Raw genomic sequence first — 24065 nt, forward strand, 5'->3', positions numbered from 1 at the left:
GCAGTCTCTTTTAGGTGCTCCTCCAGCGAGAGGTCTCTGCCGTAGTGACCTGGTGTGGTGTCTCGGCGCGACTGCCTCTGCAAATCCCTGTGGGAGCACCCACCTGGAAGCTCCTGCACTTGTAAATCCCGGCCTTTGCAACCCACACACAGTTTGCAGAGAGCCGGGAACATTCATTTGTGCAATATCCTCTTCTTAAGCTGCTTAAGGTTTTATAATTTCTCCAACAAGCTCTTAGGGAGGAACAAGCATGCTGAGGCCAGGCACACATCCTGGAGCTAACAAGTGGGTTAACCGTTTAACCCCAACACCTCTGACAACGTAAAGGCAGCAAGCAAGTGCAGCGCGGTCATCTTGGCGGCACTTGTCCCCCCGTCTGGCTCTGGGAGCATTTCGCACAGCGCTTGCTTTCAAATGTCAGGCTTAGATCTCGCTGGGAATTACATTTCACATGATCAAAAACTTACACTGCGGATCCTGCAGCTCCTCTTTGTGCTCATGGCAGGTCGAGCCGCGTTACAATGCTTTGGAGATGCTGACAGAGGAAACGCTGACAGGCCCGCTGCAACTTATTGTGCCGGGGGACATTTTTCATTCAGAAAGAAGTTTTTATTTATTTATTGATGTTTGCTTTTTGAAGTTTTTAAAAAAAACAGTACTATTACATGATAAGAGCCCAGTACAGCAAAAGTTCTTTCATCCTCACAAAAATCCCTAAAACTGTAAATTAAATATTAATCCTGTTTTAACCCAAAATCCCCAACAGCAACAACACAAAACAACTTATTTCCAGAGATAATTTAGTAGCTCAGCTTCTGCTTACCCCACACTAGAAGAGTAGTTTGTAAGAGAAAATAACCAAACAGTAAAGCCTCAATCTTGCAATAAGCAGTGGGGCAGCAGCCCCATGTCTCTAAGCTAATATGTTAACCCTGTGAAGCTTAGTATTTCAGCCAGCATGCGGTTTGGATATGCCATTCCTGTATCAATTTTATCACGTCTTGACTATCACAGATACCTTGTCTACACAAATAGAGTACTATTGTTTAAATATGGAAGGTTAATTTTGGCTGTCTCACTGGGTATTTTTCACCGCCCTTTTCCTGTGCTGTAGCAATTCAATAACAGCAGTATCTGGGATCAAAGCCATTTCAGACTGTCAAATATCTCATTTCTTAACAAAAAATAAATAAAAAAATCTCAGTTTGCTGTCACTTGGAGAGCTAGGAAATCTGAGGTCATCAAATCTTCTTTGGGAGATGTCATGTTTTGGAAGAACGATACTTGTCTGAATGCTAGAGTTATCTGAGTTTATTTAGAGACAAAAGTGATTTGTATGGGGGCTAGTCCTTTGATAGCAATGTCTCGTGGAGATCAATATCAACGGCAATAAAGAAAATGCCACCATCAACTGAAAATATAGTGACTTGTTTTTTTCTGAAACACTGCCTCCCCGGAGTAACAGCTGTATTTTTTTTTCCTGGTGTTATGAAAAATCCACTCTCTGGAATGCATTATATAGATGTCACCGAAGAGAAAACACTCTGTATTGTCAGGTTGAAGTGAGGACACAGCTTTGCCTGATTGGGAGGTTGCAGCAACCTTATTAAATTTCTCAGGATGTTCTTCAAAAACTGCTGTGTCTGTGATATTAAAAGAAGGAAAGGAAAGCTCTATAGAACAATATTGCGATATGTGGGAGAAGAAAAGAAGCTTCTATATGATCTTTAGTTTAGTCTGTCACGTACACAGTGCTCTGGAACAGAGACTATATACATGTTTTTTCCCCCTGTCCTTCAGTTTTGTTCTGGCAGTGTCTACGGCAGACTTATTGAAAAGAAGAGGAAGAAATATAAGACCAATAACAATAACAAACCAGAAACTGAAATAATTGCTATTACCCATACAATTAGAAAAACCCATCAATCTGGCTCCTTTCTCTCTGCTGCTGAGAAAAGACCAGGTTTACAGAGCTGTTTCATAGGCAGTGACGTTAACCTGATGCTTTGTGACCAGTAAACTAGAACAACTCTTTATTCTCAACACGCTTTGTCATCACCTGAGCTTATAATACGGTTTCTAAGCAAAATTGCAAACTCTAGCTATGAACCAGCTGCTAGTGAAGGAAAAGGACGTCTCAAGACGTCAAGGCATATGCAGGACAAAGAGGTGATCCGGGACAGCCAGCATGGCTTCACCAAGGGCAAATCGTGCCTGACCAGTCTGGTGGCCTTCTGTGATGGAGTGACTGCATCAGTTGACAAGGGAAGACCAACCAATGTCATCTGCCTGGACTTCTGCAAGGCCTTTGGCATGGTCCCACATGACATCCTGGCCTCCAAATTGGAGAGAGATGGATTTGGTGGGTGGACCATTCAGTGGATAAGGAGTTGACTTGAAGGTGGCACCCAGAGAGTGGTGGTCAATGGCTCTGTGTCCAGGTGGAGGCTGGTGACGAGTGGTGTCCCTCAGGGGTCTGTCCTGGGACTGGTACTGTTTAATACCCTTATAAACAACATGGAAGTGGGATTGAGTGCACCCTCAGCAAGGTTGCAGATGACACCAAGCCGAGAGGTACAGCTGATACACCAGAAGGAAGGGATGACATCCAAAGGGATCTGGACAAGCTTGAGAATTGGGCCCGCGTGAACCTACTGAGGTTCAACAAGTCCAAGTGTAAGGTGCTGAACCTGGGCCGGGGCAATCCCAGACAGGAGGACAGACTGGGAGAAGAGCTCATTGAGAACAGCCCTGCAGAGAAGGGCTTGGGGGCTCTGGTGGATGAGAAGCTCGACATGAGCCAGCAGTGCGCGCTTGCAGCCCAGAAATCCAACCGTGTCCTGGGCTGTGTCAAAAGCAGTGGCCAGCAGGGGAGGGAGGTGATTGTCCCCCTCTGCTCTGCCCTCATGAGGCCCCACCTGGAGTGCGGCATCCAGGTCTGGGGCCCCCAGCACAAGAAGGCAAGAAGGATATGGACCTGTTAGAGTGGGTCCAGAGGAGGGCCATGAAGATGCTCAGAGGGCTGGATCAGCTCTCCTATGAAGAAAGGCTGAGAGAGCTGGGGATGTTCAGCCTGCAGAAGAGAAGGCTCTGGGGTGATCTCACTGCAACCTTTCAGTACTTAAAGGGTTCTTATAAAAAGGATGGAGAGAGACTCTTTACTCATGTAGATAATGATAGGACAAGGGGGAATGGTTTTAAACTGAAAGAGGGGAGATTTAGGTTAGAGGTTAGGAGGAAATTCTTCACTCAAGAGGGTGGTGAGGCACTGGCACAGGCTGCCCAGACAGGTTGTGGATGCCCCATCCCTGGAGGTGTTCAAGGCCAGGTTGGACGAGACCTTGATCAACTTGATCTAGTGGGTGGCATCCCTGCCTTTGGCAGGGGGGCTGGAACAATCTTTGAGGTCCCTCCCAACCCAAGCCATTCTATGATTCTGTGAAGACCACCAGTCTCACACAATCTGCAGGATGTGTCCTAATACCTGCCTTAGTTCCTCAAGGAACTTCCTCCCTGTCAGCACACATATCCCTCAGCAGAGGGATATTTCTAGAGAAATATAGAAGAGGGTAGGACAGTTTATTTTATAATCCTGGAATCAGACACTTTCTTACAGATAACTTGTCTTGGTCGGTGAGAAGGTTTTGGGAGGCTCCATCCCTGCTCCTCCACTAAGGGTTGCTGTCTGGGGATCTCTAGAGCAGCAGCAGCACTCAGACACAGCTTATCTATGGAGGGAGATAGAGATGCCAGTTGGACAATTCTATTTCTGCAGAGAGATTTAAAAAAAGAAGAAAATATTTTTTTTCTTTTTTCTCTTTTTTCCTAGAAGTATCATAAATCTAAAACATCATAAATCTTCAAATCTGTCTACAGAAGACTTCATTTTCTGCTGCAGTGGAGCATAAGCAATGAATATCTCTTTCACTGAAGGGGATCCTCAACTAAGGGGTATAACGGCATTGTCTGACAGCCCTGGGGTGGCCACCCAGATCACTCAGGAATGCAATTTTTTTTTGCAGAGCCACAGCATTTGATACAAGCAGAGAAGTTCCTAACAAATGCCACACTGCAAATCTTTTCTAGGTCACTGCATGCCAGCAAGCCTAGGGACAACAAATGTGGTGAGCTGCTTACGGTAGCGCCAAGGCATTTCCTTGTAGCCCAGAATGCGGTCCGCTGCTGTCCTGCACATTCTGTGTCTGCACGTCCCATACCCACGGCACGGCTCGCCCACCACCTGGAGCGCCCCATTGCTCCACACTGGCTTGGGAAATCCAAAGCACGATAGCAAGCTCATCACCCTCTTGTGTGCTGCTGATTAAAGAAAAATTGGTGGGCCCTACTCAGATTGTGAGATGGTCCATTTAAATGGGGAATTTATAATGGGGTTTATTATTGCTATTTACTTACTCACGTGCTGTTTACCTTACAACGCAGGTAAGCAAGGGACAGAGATGGCCTTACGGACAGAGGGGCAAATTTCTTTCCGTCTCTCATGTACAAGTTTATAATGAGAGGTAAATCTAGTCCCCAGACACACAGACCTCGCTCTAGAATTATGATTTTGGATGTAATTTTCATTTACACCAATTCTGCAAGGTTATGGAAATGTCCAACACCTGATGGAGCAGCACTGACCGCAGCGAAGAGGGGACTCCGGCCTCCTGTCTTCTGCAGCAGGGTTGATCAGTAGATGGTGCTGTTGTGTTGGGAACGTTCCGAGGGGACTAACTGTGGTTCACCATTTCTGGACTTTTTTTTGCCTCCGTGACTTTGCTGTGAGCTTTCCTTGAAACATTTGATAACCAAGTTCTAACACCCGACAATATTGCTTGTAACTGCTTTTGCCATGTCCTCACTCCTCAGATCTGAAACCTTGGGAGCCACTTACATCAGGATAAACTGGGCGTAAGCAACTCATTTGTTGGAATGGCAACGATTTCAATTCCCTGTGCACAGGTAGCCAGCTGCAGAAGCCCAGGGCACCGGCAAGGCCTGCACACTGTCCTGCCTCCCACCTCAGGCATTCCCATGACACGTAGAACAGCGCTGAGAGGCAAAGTTCTCACGCAGAGCGCTGAAAAGAGGCAGAGTGCTGAAGTGCTGCTGAGTACTGACTTCTAGGCGGTCAGTAATATTGATTTTGTAGGTAAAACAGCCCAGGCATTAGCTAGAACCATTTTTTGAGGTAAGCCCCTAAAATGTTTCCAGTTAAGATGAAAGCTCCTTTCATTAATTCTCATACACATTAGCTGCTTTTTTTTTTTTAATGGTCATCCTTCAGGGCCCTGTGGGACTCATCAAAAGAGCAGCACAGCTTTAGGGCCCACAGGCTCAAAACAAGCAGAAGGCAACGGCCAGGGCAGCCACACGTCTGAGCACCTTTGCTGGGCGAACGCCCGTGTTGCTTCCACGGAGCAGCGCCGGGGCCGCCACGCGAGGCTGTGCCACGCTCCCAGCACGAGGCTTGCAGCAGGCCGCAGTTGGGTGTGAGGCAGCACGTGCAGGCACGCGTCCCCTGGCAGCCCTCACCCGCTGACCGCCGTGCGCAGACAGGCGAGGACGGCCTCCGGCCCGCCGTCCCCTCGCTCCCCCGTGGCTTTACACGTGCCCCGGTGCAGGGTGAGCTGCAGCCTGCGGCGGGAGCAGAAGCGAATTGGCCGAGGGTTACCTGCGTGTCGGCACCCCTCCGGGTGCCCTCACCCCTCCGCGAGCAGCTCCCTGCTGCCACAGCGCCCATCACGGACGAAGGGCAGGAGTGAAAGGCTGCCAGGGGCCGATGCCCACCCAGGAGAAGGCCCCTCTCCCCGCAGCCCCGCGCAGCTGGGGCCCAGCGGCGCCACGGCTGCTACCCCCGGCACGTCCCTTCGCACCTCCAGCAGGCGAAGACCTGGCCAGTCGTGGCAGGGAAGCAAGGACCGGGTTTGTGTGTAAAACCAACACCTTCAATAACCCCCAATGCGCTCTTTCCACCCCATTTTGCCCGGCCAGCCTCTGCGAGCTCTGCACGGCCCGGGGGGCGGCTGTCTCCCGGCTGCCTTTCCGCGGTTGCCGATTTTCTCGCGGGTTTCGCCGGGCCCAAACCCGGCCCCGCGGGGGGCCCGGAGCGCCCCAGGCCGCCCCCTGCCGCGGGAGCCCCCGGCGGGAGGACGGGGAGGCGGCGGCGGCGGCGAGGCCCGGCCCGCCCGAGGCCGCCGGTGCCCGAAGCCGCCCGGGCGCTGCCGCGGCCCCGCGCATGCGGCGGGCGGGGGCGGCGGCGGCGGCGGCGCCCATTGGCAGCGCCCGGCGCGGCGGCCCCGCGTTCCTGGAAAGTTCTTGGAAATGGATCAAAGGCGTTTCCGCGAACACGCGCCCGGCCCGGCCCGGCCCAGCCCGGCCCAGCCCGGCCCGGCACGGCCCAGGTCGGCTCGGCTCAGCCCGGCCCCGCTCCTCTCTCCCCGCTCCGCTCCGCGCCCCCCAGCCGCGGCCCCGGCGCTGCCAGCAGCGCGCCCGCTCCGGACGCGGCTATTTATACCTGCCGGGGTGGGCTGGTGGTTTGGTTTTTGTTTTTTTTTTTTTTTTTTCTCCCCCCCCCTTTTTTTTTTTCGCGTGGCTGATATCGGAAGAGTGATGTGAATACAATGCGATTCCAGGAATCCCTCACTTCCTGGAACAGATTAAAAGGGGCAAACAAAAGATTACTTAGTAGGTTTTTTTTTTCTTTTTTTTTTTCCTCAGAGCTTCATTACTTCTGGAGTCCGTGAAAAAGCAGGCTGCTGCTCTCCCGGCTCTCCTCTCCCATGCGTTCGGGGAGAGGCTATTTATTCATACCTATTTATTATTACTTCAGAGCGCTCTGAATATTATTATTTTTTTTTTCCTAAAAGACTGCTTTGAAGGAAGATCAGGTCCTCTCCAGCCAGACGTAGTCTCCCTTTCCTCTGGTTATTTTTAAAACTTTGCCGTTGCTGCTTTCTGGAAAGCGGCACGAGAACGCGCTCCTTCCCAGCGCCCCGCCGAGTCCCCCGCCAACCCACCGCGGGGCTGAAGCAGGGCCGGGACGCGCCGGCTGCCTCCTCCTGGGAAGCCCGGAGCCGAGGCTGGAACGAGCTTGGTCCGTCTGGGAAGCAAAGCAAAAGGAGCCAAGGAGGACGAGAAGGAAGAGGAGAAAGCGTTTGCCGCCTTCCTGAAGACTTAATGCTTTTCCCTTGGTCCAGGAGTGACATGATCCTCTGTGTTCAGGGGTAAGATGCCTTGCAGCCTTCTTTTAAAAGCTGTGGTGGGATCCTTGTAGGATTCGTAGGTTCCCCGGGGTGGTTTTTCAGCTAGTGTGAGTTGCTGTGTGTGACATTACGATGGGATGGGAACGACTTAGGCTGGCCGAGCACTAAGTTCTGTGTGGGTCCTGTCTGTCTGCCTTGTAGGTTCCTTGGCCAAAATCATGCGGCCACGAAGTATTCCTGATTTCTGTGCTTTCTGTTGCTGAGAAGTTACTCGGTATTCACAGTCTTTTGGGGAGTCAAAATCAGTAAAACCCCGTGTGCTGTCTGGTGCGGCGTGTGCAGCACCCGCGGGGATGCAGACCCAGACCGTAGGGGTTCTCTGACGCCCTGTGGAAACGAGCCGCTCCCGGGGAGAGCCGGCCCCGGAGTTCAGACCTCCACGTCTGCTTCTAAGTAAATATTTCTGCTGAACACACGGTTTCCTTTTTCTGTTGCTTTTCTGTGTGGTGTTAAATGTATGTGCATACATACAGACTTCCCCACACGCAGCACACTGGCAAAATGAAAGCCAGAGGAGGCACATACAGTTACATCACAGAAATGTTTGTTCAGTAAAATAGGAAGCAGCAAAGCCCCTTCTCCGGTACCGGGCTCCGGTAGCAGCGTGTCGGCCCTTCAGTGTCTGTACGATCCACTCGGCTCACGGTCACCAGCCCGCGTGAATACCTGGGCTGCAGGAGTCACCCCGCGCTTTCACACACGCTGTGTGCTTGGGAAGTGCCGGCGTTTGCCTCGGTCTGAGCCGAAATGCCAGGGCTGCCCACCGCTCCTGCCCGCAGCGGATTTTCCTCAGAGGCACCGCATTTGCCTTGTCCGCTCTAAATGACTAAAGCACGGGGACTTTTCTGCCACTTTCCCCCCAAATCCGTTCCGTAGACCAACAGAGCTCATGCTTACCAATACTTTCCTACTACTCGAGTGGGTTTTCCTTTGCTCATTTTTGCTCTCATTTTCAGTGTGCTGCTGCAGTTCCTACAGCCACGGCAATGGAAATTCATTTTTCAGCTTATGCTTTGTGAAACCCTTATCTGAAGCTTCCCTCCAGGGTTAATGTGCTGGAGCTACTGCTTCCCATCTCCTAGCAAGAGCATGTTACGTAGCCAGATGTGTAGATGGCTGTCTCTTAATATCTTCTTTGTGACCATTTATTGCTCTGTTTTCACTGCCCTACAGGATTTCACATATTCCAGACTCCATACTCTCCCTCCTAGTCAGACCAAGCTCCCATGGGAGTTTTGGGACGTGGCTCACAGAAAGCAGAGCAGCTCTCCTCACTTTTTCTTGTACTATTTGTACTGTGCTACACAGGACTTATCAGCAAAGTAATTGCAAAGCTAACACTAAATGGTATCAGACGTATCTATTCTCTTGAACTTTCTTGGCTTTCCAAGGCTTTTTGAAACACTAATTGCCAAAGCACTGGAAGTTCATTTGCTCTTTCTCTCGAGACTCCACACAGCCTACCAGCCAGACCTGCCAAATCTTTTACGTTTGTTTTCCTCCTCATCGCAGCTGTTGTACTAACAATTCACACTGATCTTGCATGTGTCTCTCCTCTACTTTCTTTCTTACGAGTGCTGTTTATGTTCAAATACTTACTCTGTCCCTAGTAAAGGGCTGATTTTTTCATGTCAGCATACCTTTTTCAACACATCCTTATGCCAGCAAACTCTTCTTGTCCCTTTTGCAAATGCGCTTTCACTCCGACTGTACCCCTCTCCATAAACGCCGTAGTCAGCCATTACTCCCTGATCCCTCTGCCCTCCCTTTCCTGTGCTTGGAGCTGCTCTGCTAGCTCACAGCAGCAGCTCTTTTTTCTTCAGACTACTTTGAGTCACTTAAGACACCCACACCTCCGGGTCTGGGTGAATGTTTTATACCTCCTGCGTTCCACCAAGCTCCTTTGCGATTCCTTTCGTAGGGGGGGACAGGGGCAGAAGGCAGGCGCGTGGAAGGAAAATAGGAGCATTAGCATGGTCCTTCCCTGGCTGCGGTGGAAAAATCTCCTCTGGGATTGCCCGGGGCTGGGGCTCCTTCAGCTTCAGGTAGCAGAGAGCATAGGGAAGCCTCGTCTCCTCACACACATGGGTCCTGCTTCAGAGGGATGACCAGTGGCTCTGGAAAAGAAACCTACTGGAAAATTCACGCAGCCGATGTGTCTTTTGGACACAGACTGGAATTAACGGCTTTCTGCAATGAAACTGGGGTGTATTTCCCCACGTAGCCTTGCTACCTCTCCTGTTCCGTCCCAGTCACCTAGCCAACTCCTAATCGCCTCTCCAAAGTAGGTATATAGAAAGACAAAAAAAAAGAGCAGTTCCATGCCTGGAACAAGAAAAGCTTTCTTTGTGTGGGAAATCGTTTCCCAGTGGGTAGGCCAGAAAAACTTTCCAGGCGAAACTAAGTGAAGAGAGCTTTGGAATCTGGCCTGCGGTACGCAGGTTTGGGGGAGAGAGCGGGCAGTGAGGGCTGCGGGACGGGCTCTGCCCAACGCCTGGCACAGTCGTGGGCAGCTCTGTGAACGGGCGGCGCAAGAGCACGCCTGCGAGATGCTTCCCTGCCGGCAGCCCAGCGTGCCCACCGCGCGGCACCGTGCCGGCTCTCACCGTGGGCTCGGTGAGAATCTCCCTCCCTGCTCCAAGCAGGGAAACGGAGAACTGGGAATCTCCTTTCCCCAGGAGCGCAGGTAACATTTGTGAAGACCATCACATTAAGAGGGAGACACCTAAGTGTCTTTAAAAATGCAACCCTCGTCACCCACAAACACAGCTCAGGTGAGACTTAACAGAGAGCTCAGGTTTCCCAGCAGCTGGTGCCAGGTACAAGAGTGTATTCAGATCCACCGTGCTGCCAAAGCGACTGAAAACGCGGTCCTGGTGGCCAAGGGTGCCTGGTGAAGATAAGGGACAGCAATCACATTTGGCTTCCTACCCATAAATAGAAATTAATACATGAGGATTAAATGCCATGCAGAAGCAGTAGATACCCTGCTTCTGGAACGTGGTTTGACACATGGCAAAAAGGAAGAATGTTCTTTTATAAGTACCAGCAGAGTAGTGGGGTTTTGCCAGGTATTACATGGGCAAGAGTGTCGCTCCTTGTAGATTCATTTTTACCACTGGTTTACAGAAGCCTTACTCCAAACCTACATGGTTTTATTAGAAACACAGGCTCACGGAGCTGACTGGCTCTCACTCTCAAATCATCATGAAATCGTTTTCAGGCTCTATCCAGCCTACTTTTCTCCCAAACCCCTTCTGGTTCCCAGTCCCATCTCTGGGACTTGGCAGTTTGAGGGGGTACGGTGCAGCTATGATCAGATGAAGATCAGTTTACAGCACTTCTGCATAGGTACCTAAAGCGTATCTGTTTATATAAAGCACAGAGGAGGAGAAGAGGGGAAGGGAAAAGCTTACAACTTTGGAATCTCCTTCCCTCCTCTGCAGCCATGTGGGTGGAGGTGGCTGCCGCCTCTGTAGCCCCCACTGGTTCCTGTGGTGCTGGGGCAGCCTCACGCTGAGGACTGTGTTGCATTTCCCTGGAAACTCATCCATCTTTTGTCTGAAAGAATGCCTTAAGCAAGTGAGAGCATGGGGGATGTAACACAGGACATGCAGCAGAACAGGGCACAAGAAGGCAAAGAGCTGAAAGGAGAAGACAGTCTCATGCTTTTGCTCAGGAGCTTGCCTGGGCACGGAGACCTCTGGGGCACCCACCCCTGCCACCGGAGCTCTGCCTTGCTGCAGAGGAGCGCCCGGCACCCACCAGGGCTCCAGGGGCACAAAGCCACTGCCTGCTGTTAGCTACGCTAACGCTTGGCGAGTGCTGCTCGTAGCAGCCCGGCCGTGGCAGAACCTCCTGCTGCTGTAATCCTGCAGGGATCACGGTCGTGCTGAGATCTCCTTTGTGCCCTTGAATGCCAGGTCTGTGAGTGCAGAGGCTTGGTGAGGACAAGTATTCCCGTTATTCTGCTACCAGGTCAGCTCACCCTTAGTTCTAAAAGGCACATTTAAGATCGGGTCAACCTTCAGTAGAAAGCGGGTAGGACAAAACCCAGGCTGTTCCCACTTCTGCTTCTAATTATAGTACAGTAAATGACTAATAAACCCAGTGACAGAAAAAGAAATGCTCCAACTTCATAATGATGTAAGCGGAGCTGGAATGCTGCTATGAACCTCATTGCCTCTGAAACTACATGCTAAAAGGCAACATCTAAACCATCAGATTTCAAATCAACCTAAATTGCAAGATAGGCCACCTTTTCCACGGTGAAAGAAGCCCGCGTCTCTCCTTTCTTAGGGCTCTCCTTCAGCTGTGTCATTCTCCCCCTTGCCAGTCTCAGTTTGACTCCTAATGGTGCTGAAGGTCCGTTTGTAGAACATAACACGCTGTCGCACAACGTAGCACGCTCTGAACAGTCATCGCAACCTCTTTCAAGGCAAGGAAAAATAGCACAGTATGCCCTTCGTTTCAGACCTCATCCTTTGCTGGCGGAGGAGAAGATCAGGCGACTGTCACTCAGGGGCATTGCGGTGGATCTGCCGGAGCAGATCATGCAGCCTCTCCCAGTTACGGCCTTCCAGGAGGAGTCTGCGCCTGCCTTTGCAGCACCGGTTCCAGACAACAGCCCACCTCAGGCACGAGACCCTGAAGAAGACCTTCTCTGCATTGCGAAAACCTTCTCCTATCTGCGAGAATCTGGTAAGGGCCAGCTCACAAAGCCGTGGGGATAGAGGGGAGCAGGGAGCAGGGAGCCAGCTCCGCGGTCGGAGCTCCAAGAGGGATCTCCTGGTCCCACTCAGATAGGAGCTGGGTCTTGTCACGGGCACAGCTGCCAGTTGTGGGTGCAGCAAGAGTATTTTCATTCTCTGCAAACTCAGCACTTGTCTCATGAGGTAATTTATTACTAGCTTAAGCAAAATCTTTGTCTTTTTTAACTGGATCTGGAGAAAGAATGGAGAAGCCCCTCTTTCTCTGTAAACTCCCGTAGCTGCAAAAGCACTCACCCCCCACCTAAGCCCCAGCGCGGGTGGGAAACCCTTGGCACTCGACACTGCCATCTTTCCTGATGGTCTTATGAAGTCTGCACCTGGTTACTTTCCAGGCCCTGAACTTAGTAGGCTTCAAGGCTTTCCTAAATGCACCGCCCGTCCTTCGATACGTTCTTTCCCTAACAAGTTCTTTGTGGGATGCTTTTCCAGGTTGGTACTGGGGATCCATCACAGCCAGTGAGGCCAAGCAGCATCTCCAAAAGATGCCGGAGGGCACCTTCCTGGTGCGGGACAGCACCCACCCCAGCTACCTGTTCACACTCTCTGTCAAGACAAACCGAGGTCCCACCAACGTGCGCATCGAGTACACTGACAGCAAGTTCCGGCTGGACTCAAACTACTTGTCCAAACCTCGTATCCTGGCCTTCCCAGACGTGGTCAGTCTCATCCAGCATTACGTCATGTCCTGCACAACGGAAAGCAAGACCGAGGCTCCCTACCCGCCTCCGTCTCCTCTACCTCCCATGCAGAAAGAGATGGCAGCAGCAGCAGTACACTTGAAACTCATCCGGCCGCTGGGCCGCAAAGACACCATCCCCAGCCTGCAGCACCTGTGCCGGCTACGGATTAACAAGTCCACGGCCGCAGTGGACCAGCTCCCTCTGCCCAGGCGGATGGGGGACTATTTGAAGCAATACCCTTTCCAGCTCTGAAGCATGGCCACTGCGTCTCAGGCACGACAGACAGGAACAGAAATGAGAGAACTCTGACGTGTCCTTGTCCCACTGCCGCGCGGCATCGAGTGGGCATGGCAAAGAGCTGATGATCAGCAGAGACTGCATCCATCTTTCCTCTCCCCTTCTCTCTACATCCATTCCAGCACCAGGGAGGAGTTGGTTGTTTCAGTGAACAATGGGACACAATCCAAGCTCTGAACCTCAGGCCGCGCAGACAGCGGCTGTGAGAAAGTGCTGTAGGCATGTGCACACTACTTGAATTTCAGAGTTGCTGTGACCCCAGAGATGTTAACCTTGTTATTTTCGCTATTTATTTCCATGGCAGTTTCTCTCCTCATGGTATTTTAAAAGCACCTTTTACTTTATTGTTTTTTTTCTTTTGTTTTGTTTCTTTTTCTTTTGTGGAATTAGAGATAGATTGAAGGTTCCCAGACAACTGGCAGCCAAAAATCTGTGGGAATTTGGATTTGGATTTACATCCAAACAGTACATGTTTGAGCCTGCCTTGTAACAGGTCACCGGAGTCCACATCCAAGCTCCCGCAGACTTGTTGGCTATGCGGGATTCAGATGATTGCATCTAGACCCACCTCTACATTGTAAAAAATATTTTCTTTCTTTCTTAGCTACAGGGGGCTGGGTATCGTAACCTCAAAGCACATCAGTAGCAGCTTGTGTACCTCCCAAAGATGCATGCTGGGTCATAGTTCGGGGAGGGGAGGCTTCTTGGAGGAAGCCTTTCCTCCCTGAGGACTCGAAGCAGAGATTCTGGGTGCTGAGCTTGGGCCAGGGAGCACTCATTCCATTTTTCCATCCTCTCCATCTCAAAAGGAAGTTTGTGACAAAACATTTAGAAACAAGTAATCAGAAAGCCAACTTCTTATTTGCAGGCAGAAGGATTTGGTTTCAGAGCACTCTGCATTTGGCTCATGTCCCTGATACTGCCCTTGCCTCGTGAGACATGGGGCAAGAACAGTGTCTCCTTGACCAGGGGTTCAGAGACAGCTCTGCTGAGCTGCACCGGTGACACACAGCTTCAGGATATTTATTTATTTATTTCCGGGGGGAGAACAAGTTACACGCACCTCAGCAGAAAGAGCTGTCCTTCCTCTCTGCGAACACAATGCCAGACTGCCAGTTGCTCTGCTTCTGCCAGCATTATTCACAAGCCATGTGGCTTCAATCAGAGCGATGTTCTAGCACACACTGGAAACCACAATTTAACTTCTCTCTCTGCCAAGGTCCAGACCTCTCTTCTCCCTTTCTCAGACTTGCATGTTTGTTATCTTTAAACAGATTTTTTTTTTTTGCTCTGGGTTTAATTCTCATACCCCATCCTTTTCACACCCCTGCAAATGAAGCACAATGGCTCTCCCTTGCTCTTTTATGGATAGGAGGGACAAAGAGCAGATGGGACCTGCTCCAAAACAAGCACAGAGAGGTTGCCCCTTCTCCTTCATTTGCATGATCCTATTACCTCCCCAGCCCGTAGGAGCCAGTCCATGTCACTGAGTGAGAGTGGAGAGGGGAACAGACAAGACTAGAGAAATTATCCTTTGGTTTATTTTGCTCCCAAGACCCCACGCCTTTGTGAGGCATGAACTGATTGAAGGATTCCTCGTTTGTCCCTCTGTGGGGCTCTCTCTCTAAGGCTCTGTAACTCAGAGGAGACAAATCCCAGCTGTACCTGAGGACTGAGAGAGGAGGTGAGGAACGATGGGACAGTGACCCAGGGGACAAGCTCAAACGGTGGGTGGAGTTCCTTCCACCCTAAGTCAAAGCTGTCCAAAGGAACAAGATGGCCTGATGTGCTTAGTCAGTGTCCTTTTTCCACCCCCTTTCCTCCCATTTATACAAGTTTGTGCTCTTGCAAGCTTTGTTTTTGATACTCCGATGATTGACAGCGTGTGATGTCAGGTTTGCTTTTTATTGTATCCTTCCCCCTTGCCCCATATGGCAGCAACCATGAGAACGCACTGAATGAGAACTTAAAAGGCAAAACAAAACATTTTTTAAAATAATATATAACATAAACCACTGAAAAGGCTTCCTTTTATCCAAACACCTCTATCTGCCTGAGGACACTGGGAACAAGGAAACCACCGCTCTTCAAGGAGCAGCAGTGATCTCAGGAAGCCCGCATGGCTTGGCCACAGCCTTGGTACCTGCAGCATGTTACAACTCAGTTTGAGAATTGTACAGCAGGAAAGGGCAAGTAGTTCAGCTCTATCAAACTTCCCTCCTACTTGATCTTTCCTCTGCTGGGGGTAATGAGGAAATCAAGCTTGCAGGTTTGACCTTGTTGCCCCAGGAGAGTCCAGCCAGGACGGCAGAAGCACGTGAAGAGCATGAATGCCTGGTTAATCCACCAGCAGGACAGTGCAGGGGCTAAGCTGAAGGCTGTAAGCTCATCTGGGCAGGGACCACCTCTGTTGTATGTTTGTACCGCATCTAGCACAATAGGGTTCTCTAGGTGCTACTGCAATACAAAGAATAAACAATACAGTTACTCCAAAAAGTCAGTTTCTTCTATCTTGAGACAGTTTGTTAAAAAATCATTTGACTTGGATTTTAAATAAACATTTTAAATATATTTTAAAGCCAATCGATGTAAAAGTCTTTGGTAAAATCCTGATGGATGAATTCACTTGCTAGTCACAAAAATCCTCCCCAAGAAGACTGGGCAAAATCTTGACCATTTTTTTCCAAACAAGACACAAAAACCCTCATAAGAAAGAAAAGCCCTTCAGATACTGGGAGAGTTAACATCAAAATCAACAGCAGTGTGGGCCTCGTTTCTACTGCACACAGACGAGCAGTGGCGGACCCCGAGTCCCAAGTTACCAAGGGACGAAGGAACATTTTTTAAAGATGTACAAAAACACAGGAACGCTTTTTGTATTGCTTCTGTGTGCCATAGAAAACCATTACAATCTAGGGGAAAGGAGATGGAACGTAACTGGAAGTTTGGCAATTTGTTTACAGCAGGCTTGACGTTGGCCCCAAAGAAAAATTCTGCTCATGGTCGTGTTGAAAGAGGAGTTCAGCAAGCGCAGACCATGCTTTGGATGGGAGACTCATGGCATCAGCTTTTTGCCCACGTTCTGGGCAAAAGTTTGGCCATGTTTTGGCCACGCTGGGCCTCGGTCTCTCCCTGTGGGCAGGGACTGGGGAGCTGGATCTGCCCTGCGGTGGCCCAGGGGCACAGAGGCCACCCCACCTGCCTGGCACTGCCAGACGGAGGATGTGTGCTGAGGGAACCCCGCTGCCAGCCCGTGCCCCACACTTGCCCCTCCGCACTCCTTGCCCAGGAGAGATGCCCATGCCACAACCCCCCCGCCTGCCAGGGGCAAGGCACGGTGTGCTCTCAGCCAGTGCAAACAATAAAACGTGCTCAGGAAAAAAAAGAAAATCACACTTAGCCCCTCTCCATCATTCTCCCTTTCTGAATGCACCGGTTTCAAAGTTCAAGCTATTGCTTTAATGTATTCCCGATGCACGTGCTGTCCCTCCCGGGCTGGTTGTGGGGCTGGCCTCATCAGCAACCATTGTTTCCAGACCCTCATCATTGCATACCGACCAGGAAATGCTGGCAAACAGAATATCCTGCTTGGGTTTAAGTCATTAAACAAAACCAATCATGTCCCTCTTGCTTTTACGGGAAATGTGGAAAGTGAGGTAGAGGGGGGAGAAAAAAAATGAAGTGGAAAAATGAAAACAAAAGGAACGAAAAGCTGCACCCCCCTTTTAAAGGGAACTTGGAAAACCCCAGAAACCACTGAAAAGAAAGATGCAGCATTGCTGATACATTATTAAGTAATTTATTTGTTTCTTAGCTGGGCTAAACTACATGTATGAAACCCTAGCTACATCTGTGAACCCCTGCTGCTCCCTTTCCACAGGTTCAAGGAAGAAATGATGGGCATGAGTCAAGCCCATACAGAACAGCAATCACATATGGTTTTACTGCATCGGCTGTTATCTTAACAACTCCCACTCCTGCATCTTCAGCACATTTTGTTAAAGCAAACAGGTTCATTTTCTGAGAACTCCTGTGCCAAACCTCCGTGCAGACTGAACTGATTTTTACCGCCGAGTTGCACACCTCTGGAAATAGGGACATTCGTGGAAATGCAGACTGACCTTTATAGTCACTGAAGTACGGCCGCGACACCTCTCCCAGCAGTGCCTGCATGGTGTGCTCAGCCACTGCAGGACAGTTTGGTTGAATTCTCTCTTGTTTTGCAGTTTCTGACTACAGATAGGCACGGGGATGTGGAGCCCTCACTGAGAGCCTGAAAAGCAGACTGATAGGGCAGGGAATAGAAATCCCAGTCCATGACTGAAACCATGCTACCATGGCTCGCTGCCAGAGCAGCAAAACCCTGCAGTTCGTCAGGCACATATGGTAACGTTTTCTGTCTTAAATAATCAGCTTTCTGAATCAGCAACACATGCAAGGGAAAAATAACCCGCTCACATGCACATGTTCCTAGCCTCTCAAATGTACTGAAATCCCGTTCCTCTCCTGAGATCCTCTCAAGAGCACGACTTCCCTTTATACGGGCCAGGTGAACCAGCAGGAAACCAAAGTGAATCAGCAGTGTAATTCGTTCTCTTACGACAGACATGGTCAGGTGTTTTAAACCAGTCAAACTAATACAAGGCACTTCCAGTCCAAATTCCATTGTCAGTCTCGTCTGTTATCTACGAAATTACAAGAATTAGAATCAAAATTAACTGGACAATGTATGTACGGCTCTTCCGCTCTCACCAATCATTTTCTCATGTTCAAATCCGTCAAAAGCCACTTAGTCACTGTCCTCTTCTGTCTCTCCCAAACGGCTGCTGAAACGCTTGCAATCCTCGTGGAAATGCACTGTCCTCATCCCCACCCCTACGGCCATCAGCATCTGAGGGTCTGCAGCACGGGGTACAGCACTCGCTGGTAAAGGTGAGCCGGAGCAACTCTGGATGCCAGGCAACATCTTCCAGCTCACTCAGTCCTAGCAGTATCTTCACGACACAGACGTCTCATTTTCAGTGAACCCCTCCCATCATCCATATGAAAATGAAAGAAAAAAATCACAAGACTAGGCAGCTCCATATGAAATAAACTAGCCAAAGGTCAAAAGGAGACATTACTTCAAGAGATCTGCCCTGTCCTTGGGCAGAAATATTCATCCTTTTGGCATTTTGTGTTTGCAGCAACCTAGTATTGAATTTCTAAGAGGGGGTACTGGAGAACCCGGTCCTACCAGCCTTGCCTAACGGCATGGCAGCAAGGAGAGGGCTGTGCAGTCATTAAGTGCATTGATAACGCATTGAGACTCAGACTCGTTTCCTTTGAGACATGTCAATTTTCTGCCCACACCCGGTCCTGCCTATATATATATATACTTTAATAAGCATGTGTGCCAGAGTGTGAGGAAGCAGGAATGCATGGAGGCTAATACTGTTTCATGTGAACCCCATTTCGATCTTCCACTTAGCTTGCTGTGAAGCACAGCGATCGCGTGGCTTGTGCTATGCGCTGTGCCAGCAAATAAGGAGAGTGGCCTTTGGGAGCAGGTGTAATGCTGCAACATCAATCAGACATCCATCGTCACCTCTGCTATACATCAAAAAACAAGCTTGAAGAAAAATGACAAACTGGGCCAAGGAATAAAATTAGCTTAGAGGCTTTCACTAGTGGCATCACGTAGATTGATGAGTGCATACAAACATACTGTTCTGAATTTTAGCAAGAATTAGGTTTTTGTTTATTTCTTTGAAAAAATATTATATTGTTTGGAGGAGGTTATTGGCAGGCAAAATATACACCTGACAGAAGAAAAATCATTCTAACAGTTTCACCATTAGCCTGGGCAATAAACTTCAAAAGGAAACTATGAAGAAGGTTCCTATAAGGAAACCATGGTTTGGATTTTACATAATAACTTAACAGTTCATGTAATAATTTGGAGGGCTTTCTGATTAGGAAAGAGAAAGGAATACAACAAAACCTCAGAACTTCAGCTAACATTCATTAAAGATGAAGATGAGACTTGACGAAAAAGGAAATTTTACTGCAAACTACTGGTGGCCTAGTCCTCACAATTTCCTTTTAATCACACAGTGTTGGTCACAGCTGGAGAAGGGCTGCTGGGCTCCAGGTCAGCTCCACATGGAGCTGGTCCTTGCATCCCTACGCAATCACCATCTCAGCAGTTTAAGCACAGAAAAGACCAGCTACCAGAGAAAGCAGCCTGCCCCAGCAGAGTAAAGGACGCAGTTAGAATTGCTTCCAGTCCGACAGACCTTTCTAGGTTTGCAGAAAAGGGTTTTCCTTTTGGGATCAGGAACTACTCTCACCCTTTTTGCTCCTCTTTCTCAGCCCTTACTGGCAAGGTTTTTTCCTGAAGTGACATTACTTCCTAACTGTGGTATAACTGCACGTTGCAGCAGCTCAAATTTGAGTTGCAAACATGAATATGATGGCAGTTGTAAAAATGGTTATTTAAGAGAGCACTTTTACCTATAGAGGAAAGGGATTTGCTTTATTGTACCCCATGCAACTACAGTAACAATGAAAACTTCAAATAATACTGACTACTGCAGCATTAGAATGCCCGAACATATAATCAGAGACTTGGTATTTCTGAAAAACTTCTGATATAAATATGCCAGATGGAAGGACAAAGATGAGCTGGTCAACCAAAAATCGGTGGCGGAGCTCAGCCAGGACTTGAGTTTCTTGGACTCCAGCCTGGCAGCCTGCGTAACTCCATCATGTGATTGCCTTGATCTGGAAGGTACTGCAGCTTTCCTGATTGCAGCCGTTGGAGCAGCACTGCTCGTACTGACACAGCCCTGCCTGTGAAACCTGCAAAACAAAACGGGCTAAATCCAGGTTCACTTCCCATTGAGTGTGATGGGAGTTCATTTACTTCAGGGCTGAATTTGATCCATTTAATATTCCAGGCTTTACAAGCAAGGATTTTATCCTTGGTGTAATTCTGACACGAATTTGGCATTAGAAGAAAGTATTGTACAGAAAACTAAAACGCTGAAGCACAGCTTGTCATACAAGAAAAGCCTTCCTTCACACACCGCCCCACCAGTATAAATCCCAGCCTGGGCATTTCTTCATTGAAAGCAGAAAGCAAGCTCATTATACAAACAAATTGCGGCTTCTCCTGAATTCACCTCCAACTACAACTACACCACTCGGTACATTTGCAATGCCAGTTTGGGATGTAACCATCGGTCCATGGAAAACCAGGCAAATCCTGACTGATCTCAGGAAATTCATTTCACAGGGGCTAACACCGAGCTTTCAGTGATGACAGCTCCTAAAAACAACAGCTCTGGGTTATGTTTGTGACAAAGAGACATCAAGACACAGTGCTAAGCTCCAGGGGTGCCCGTGCCCACGCCATGCCATGCCACCCCACGCAACCCCACCCCACCCCACCCCATCATTTCTTGCTGTTTGCTCTTTACAGGCGCACTCATGGTGAGCCAGCAAAGAAAAGATTTAATAGCTGATCAGAAAGACTGCATATGCTTTAATGTCAGGACTTTCTCTTCCTCAGAACAGCAATATGGTTTGAAATCTAGTTTACAGAAGGCAGAGCTGTGTTTATACTTGTCAGAGTTACCCAACTTGGCAACAACTCCTCCCATCATGCAAATGTCATAGCAGTCATTGCCAAACACTCCAGAGGCAGAGTTCAAAACACTACCTCCAAGCCTGTAAATATGAAGAAACATGTTGTACAGTGCACATGCTATGTGTTTGCACTTGTCTGAAATGGTTAAGTAGTCATAAAAGGCACTTTAAGATTAAAATGTAATTCTGAAAAAGCCTAAAACATTACTTAACATTATTTCCAGGGAACTTTGTTGAAAATCTCTGCAACGTTTTGAAAATGCCTCCTCCACTTCTAAGCCTTTGGTTTTGGAATACTACTTAAATTCTTCTAAGACACTTTGGAATTCACCCTTCTTTAATTCCTTTCGCCCCAACTCTGTGCTATGAAACCATCTTGGCTGAGAGGTGCTGGGCAACATTTTGGGAAAAACTTGTGCCACGTAGCCCCGCAGAACTGCTGGGTCAGCTTGGGGCTGAGCATATGGGGCCAATATGGGGCCTCTGTCTGGCTCATTCCTTTCCTAGAATACAGGCTGAAGGCTTCCCTGTACATGCAGAACCTTTTCCTGCTGATCAAATTCTCAGGAGCGAGGAACGGGGTTGCTGTGACCTGCCAGGCTGCTGACTCAGGGGGATGCACAAACAGCTGTTCCAAGCAAGAGCATGCAAATGTCGTAACACCTCAGCGCTCCGGATACTGAAAGCTAGCAGGGAGGAAGAGTTTGGTCATTAAGTTAGTGGGGAAACGCTTTGCTGCAGGAGTCATTGATTCTGGTACAAAGCGAATAGCTGCATTTTTCACTTCCCAGCTAGACCACATAGATGACACAAACCGGACTGTCTCGCCACCTCTCACACTGCCTGTTACTCAGTTCTGCTCACCTCTCTTCATCCTCACCATTTTCTGTCTGAGCTCCTGGTGCACCTGCAGGCTGCCCATAACCCGCAGCTCGGCTCTGGGCTCGGGCAGGCATGTGCCCGTGCTCTGCCAGGCAGCACTGCAGGCAGGGACGCCAGCTCCGTGCAGTCCCTCCTGCTCGGGGCAGCAGGGGAAGGCTGTTCTTTGCCATGTCCCTCAGCTCGCTACTGCCTGCCTGTACAGCACAGCCTGTCTTACGTGGTAAGGCGAGCATGTAGTACACAGAACAGTGCAAATCTGGCATGCAGCTGAAAACAAAACAGCTCACATTAGTGTCACAAGTCCCTTGCATGGCACAGAGTTGTGTTGCCAGTGAAAATGTCACATGTTGGCTTCTGTTTGTTTCTGAACGTTGAATATATTAGCAGATTTTGACAGAAAAAATGCCTTGAACATCATGTTGGCATGACTTCTTCACACAAACAATAATCGTGGTTTCAAAGGGAGGGTCCGTCACAACTACTGGGAGGGGAAATACGCCTTTCAATTTCGGATGGGAAGAGAGGTGACTTCAGAGGGAGATGGCCCACTATAACAGACAACCCCTGCCCCACGTTATTAATCCAGACCTACTTGAGTAATAAACAACAAAAATAAATACATTATCTTGCTTATGCTTCTTACCCCATTGGCAGGAGGCAACGAGCAGGCATTCTGAATGTTAAATGTGTAGTTTATTTGTATTTTCCTTTTGTCCTGTTATCCCTCTAATGATCACCTCCTCTGTCACAGTTCTTCAGGCATTAGCTGATGGAAGAGCAACACTCCTGTCAACGAGCTCCTCAAGCCAAAGACAATCGGTTTCCTGTGAGCCAAAACATTATCTTCTTGTACTTGGGGCAAGGAAAAGAGGTACCTGTCAAAGAGGCTGTTTCTTAATTCTCTCTTCCCACTCCCACAGCAGCAGCAACTAGCATCCCTCTTCTGCCTATTACTTAGGTGGACCTAAAACCCCAAAGGCTTACAGTAAATAATATACATCCTACAGTGAGCTCTATACCCAGCATCATTAATTCTTCCAGGAGCAGAAGCTGAAAGCTCTCAAAACTCTCTCTGAAGTTACTGACAAAACAAATTATTCAATGAAAAGTGTTACACGACATTGATTGATTCTAGGTAGCCAGCTATCTCATGTGATGACCCAACAAATACGAGATGATGTAGCCAGCTGAGGTCAACACTCCTCATAGGGTTTACCTTGACCAACCACAGATATAAATATGTCCAGTGCCTTGCTGTTCCAGTATGTTTGCTTTCTAAGGTGGGCACCTCAAAAGACAATATCTCAGGAAAACAAAGTATAAAGGAATTGATTTATTTTACACTTGCCCTCAAGCACTACTATGGCTGATATAATCACTACAGCAGTGTTGTTTTGGATGGAGTTGCTTATTAAAGCCTGCAGAAGAAGCACTCCAAATTATGCCAGGAAACACTGATTTTTTCACGTACCTTTTGCCTTGTAGAGATGGTATTTTGACACAAAGAGAGTTGGAGTTAAATGAGATTTATATGTTGTGGCATAAACCAGAGGAAAAGGGGAATAAAACAGGCCCTTTACCATCTCTGTCACTAAGGCATTCATGCCAGTTGGAACCATTGCCAAAGAAAGAGCCCAGCTCTTTATAGAAGGCACCCCAAAATCACGTGTCCATGGGGGTGGGGGTGACAGAACCCCAGCGATCATGTACTGTTCACGTAGGCTCATCTTCCATGCCCAGTTTCTGAACCTTAGGATCAGTATGTATGCTGAGGTGTTGGCAGGGATCTCTTCTGTCCTGGCTCAGTTAACAACCAACAAGAAACGTGTTTTGAAGCCTTTCTCCACAGACACAAACTTCTTAGCTTGCTCTCTACTCTAAAAAGAATGGTGGCTGTGTTACTCTAACAGCAACAAAGAAAAGCATAGGGGTACAGGCATACTAGCAAACCTGCACATAGTCAAAGCAATAAAGTCAGAAGAGCAAAATGAAAAGACATCAGCAATCTGCACAGAAAACTCTCTGGATTAAAGATAAAATGAAATTTGATTATTGACATTATGAATTCTAGCAACTTGTTTTTTTTTTTTTTTACAGCTGTAGAGCAGCTGCAGTTTCTCTCAGCTGAACAATGTGCACCTCCAGGGAACAGAACGAAAATGGGCAAATAAGAAACATTTCCTCCTTTGTTCTTCTGGGGCAGTGCGATGTCAGGGCTCTGCGTGTCCTCTCTGCAGCTGCCTCAAGCATCCTGCGGGGAAACAGAAACCAAAAGGCTGAGGACGCAAGGACTGAATGTGCATCTCCTCTGTGGTACTTGACAGAAGTGTCTGGATGAGCTGCATTTTCGTGTCATTCCTTCTTTCTGCTCCCAGTACTGGTGATCTGCTTCCACATCATCAGAAAATATCTGAGTGATACAGAACTAACAGTGGCAACCAGCCTGACCTCGAGACACACAAAGGGAGCTACAAAACTCAGCAGCTGAGGACAGAGTGGGACTATTAAAGTCACTTCAAAACCTACACAGTTACCAA

At 48.7% G+C, this 24065-nt stretch overlaps 1 protein-coding gene and 1 long non-coding RNA gene across 2 annotated transcripts in view; one reads left to right on the forward strand and one right to left on the reverse strand.

Moving 5' to 3' along the window:
- The first annotated feature begins 6310 nt into the window (after window positions 1–6310).
- Window positions 6311–15597, forward strand: CISH (cytokine inducible SH2 containing protein). The gene is made up of 3 exons (XM_080606328.1): window positions 6311–7226; window positions 11740–11966; window positions 12467–15597. Exons 1-3 carry the CDS (start codon window positions 7180–7182, stop codon window positions 12967–12969), a joined length of 777 nt encoding a protein of 258 aa, XP_080462454.1. The 5' UTR covers window positions 6311–7179; the 3' UTR covers window positions 12970–15597.
- Window positions 13059–24065, reverse strand: part of LOC308200477 — a 46279-nt gene continuing 35272 nt past the window's right edge. The window contains exon 3 of the long non-coding RNA XR_013955621.1: window positions 13059–23779. This is a non-coding gene — a long non-coding RNA (uncharacterized lncRNA). The remainder of the gene's footprint in view (window positions 23780–24065) is intronic.

This window comes from Anser brachyrhynchus, assembly GCF_964034855.1.
Source record: "Anser brachyrhynchus genome assembly, chromosome: 10".
NCBI lineage: Eukaryota > Metazoa > Chordata > Aves > Anseriformes > Anatidae > Anser > Anser brachyrhynchus.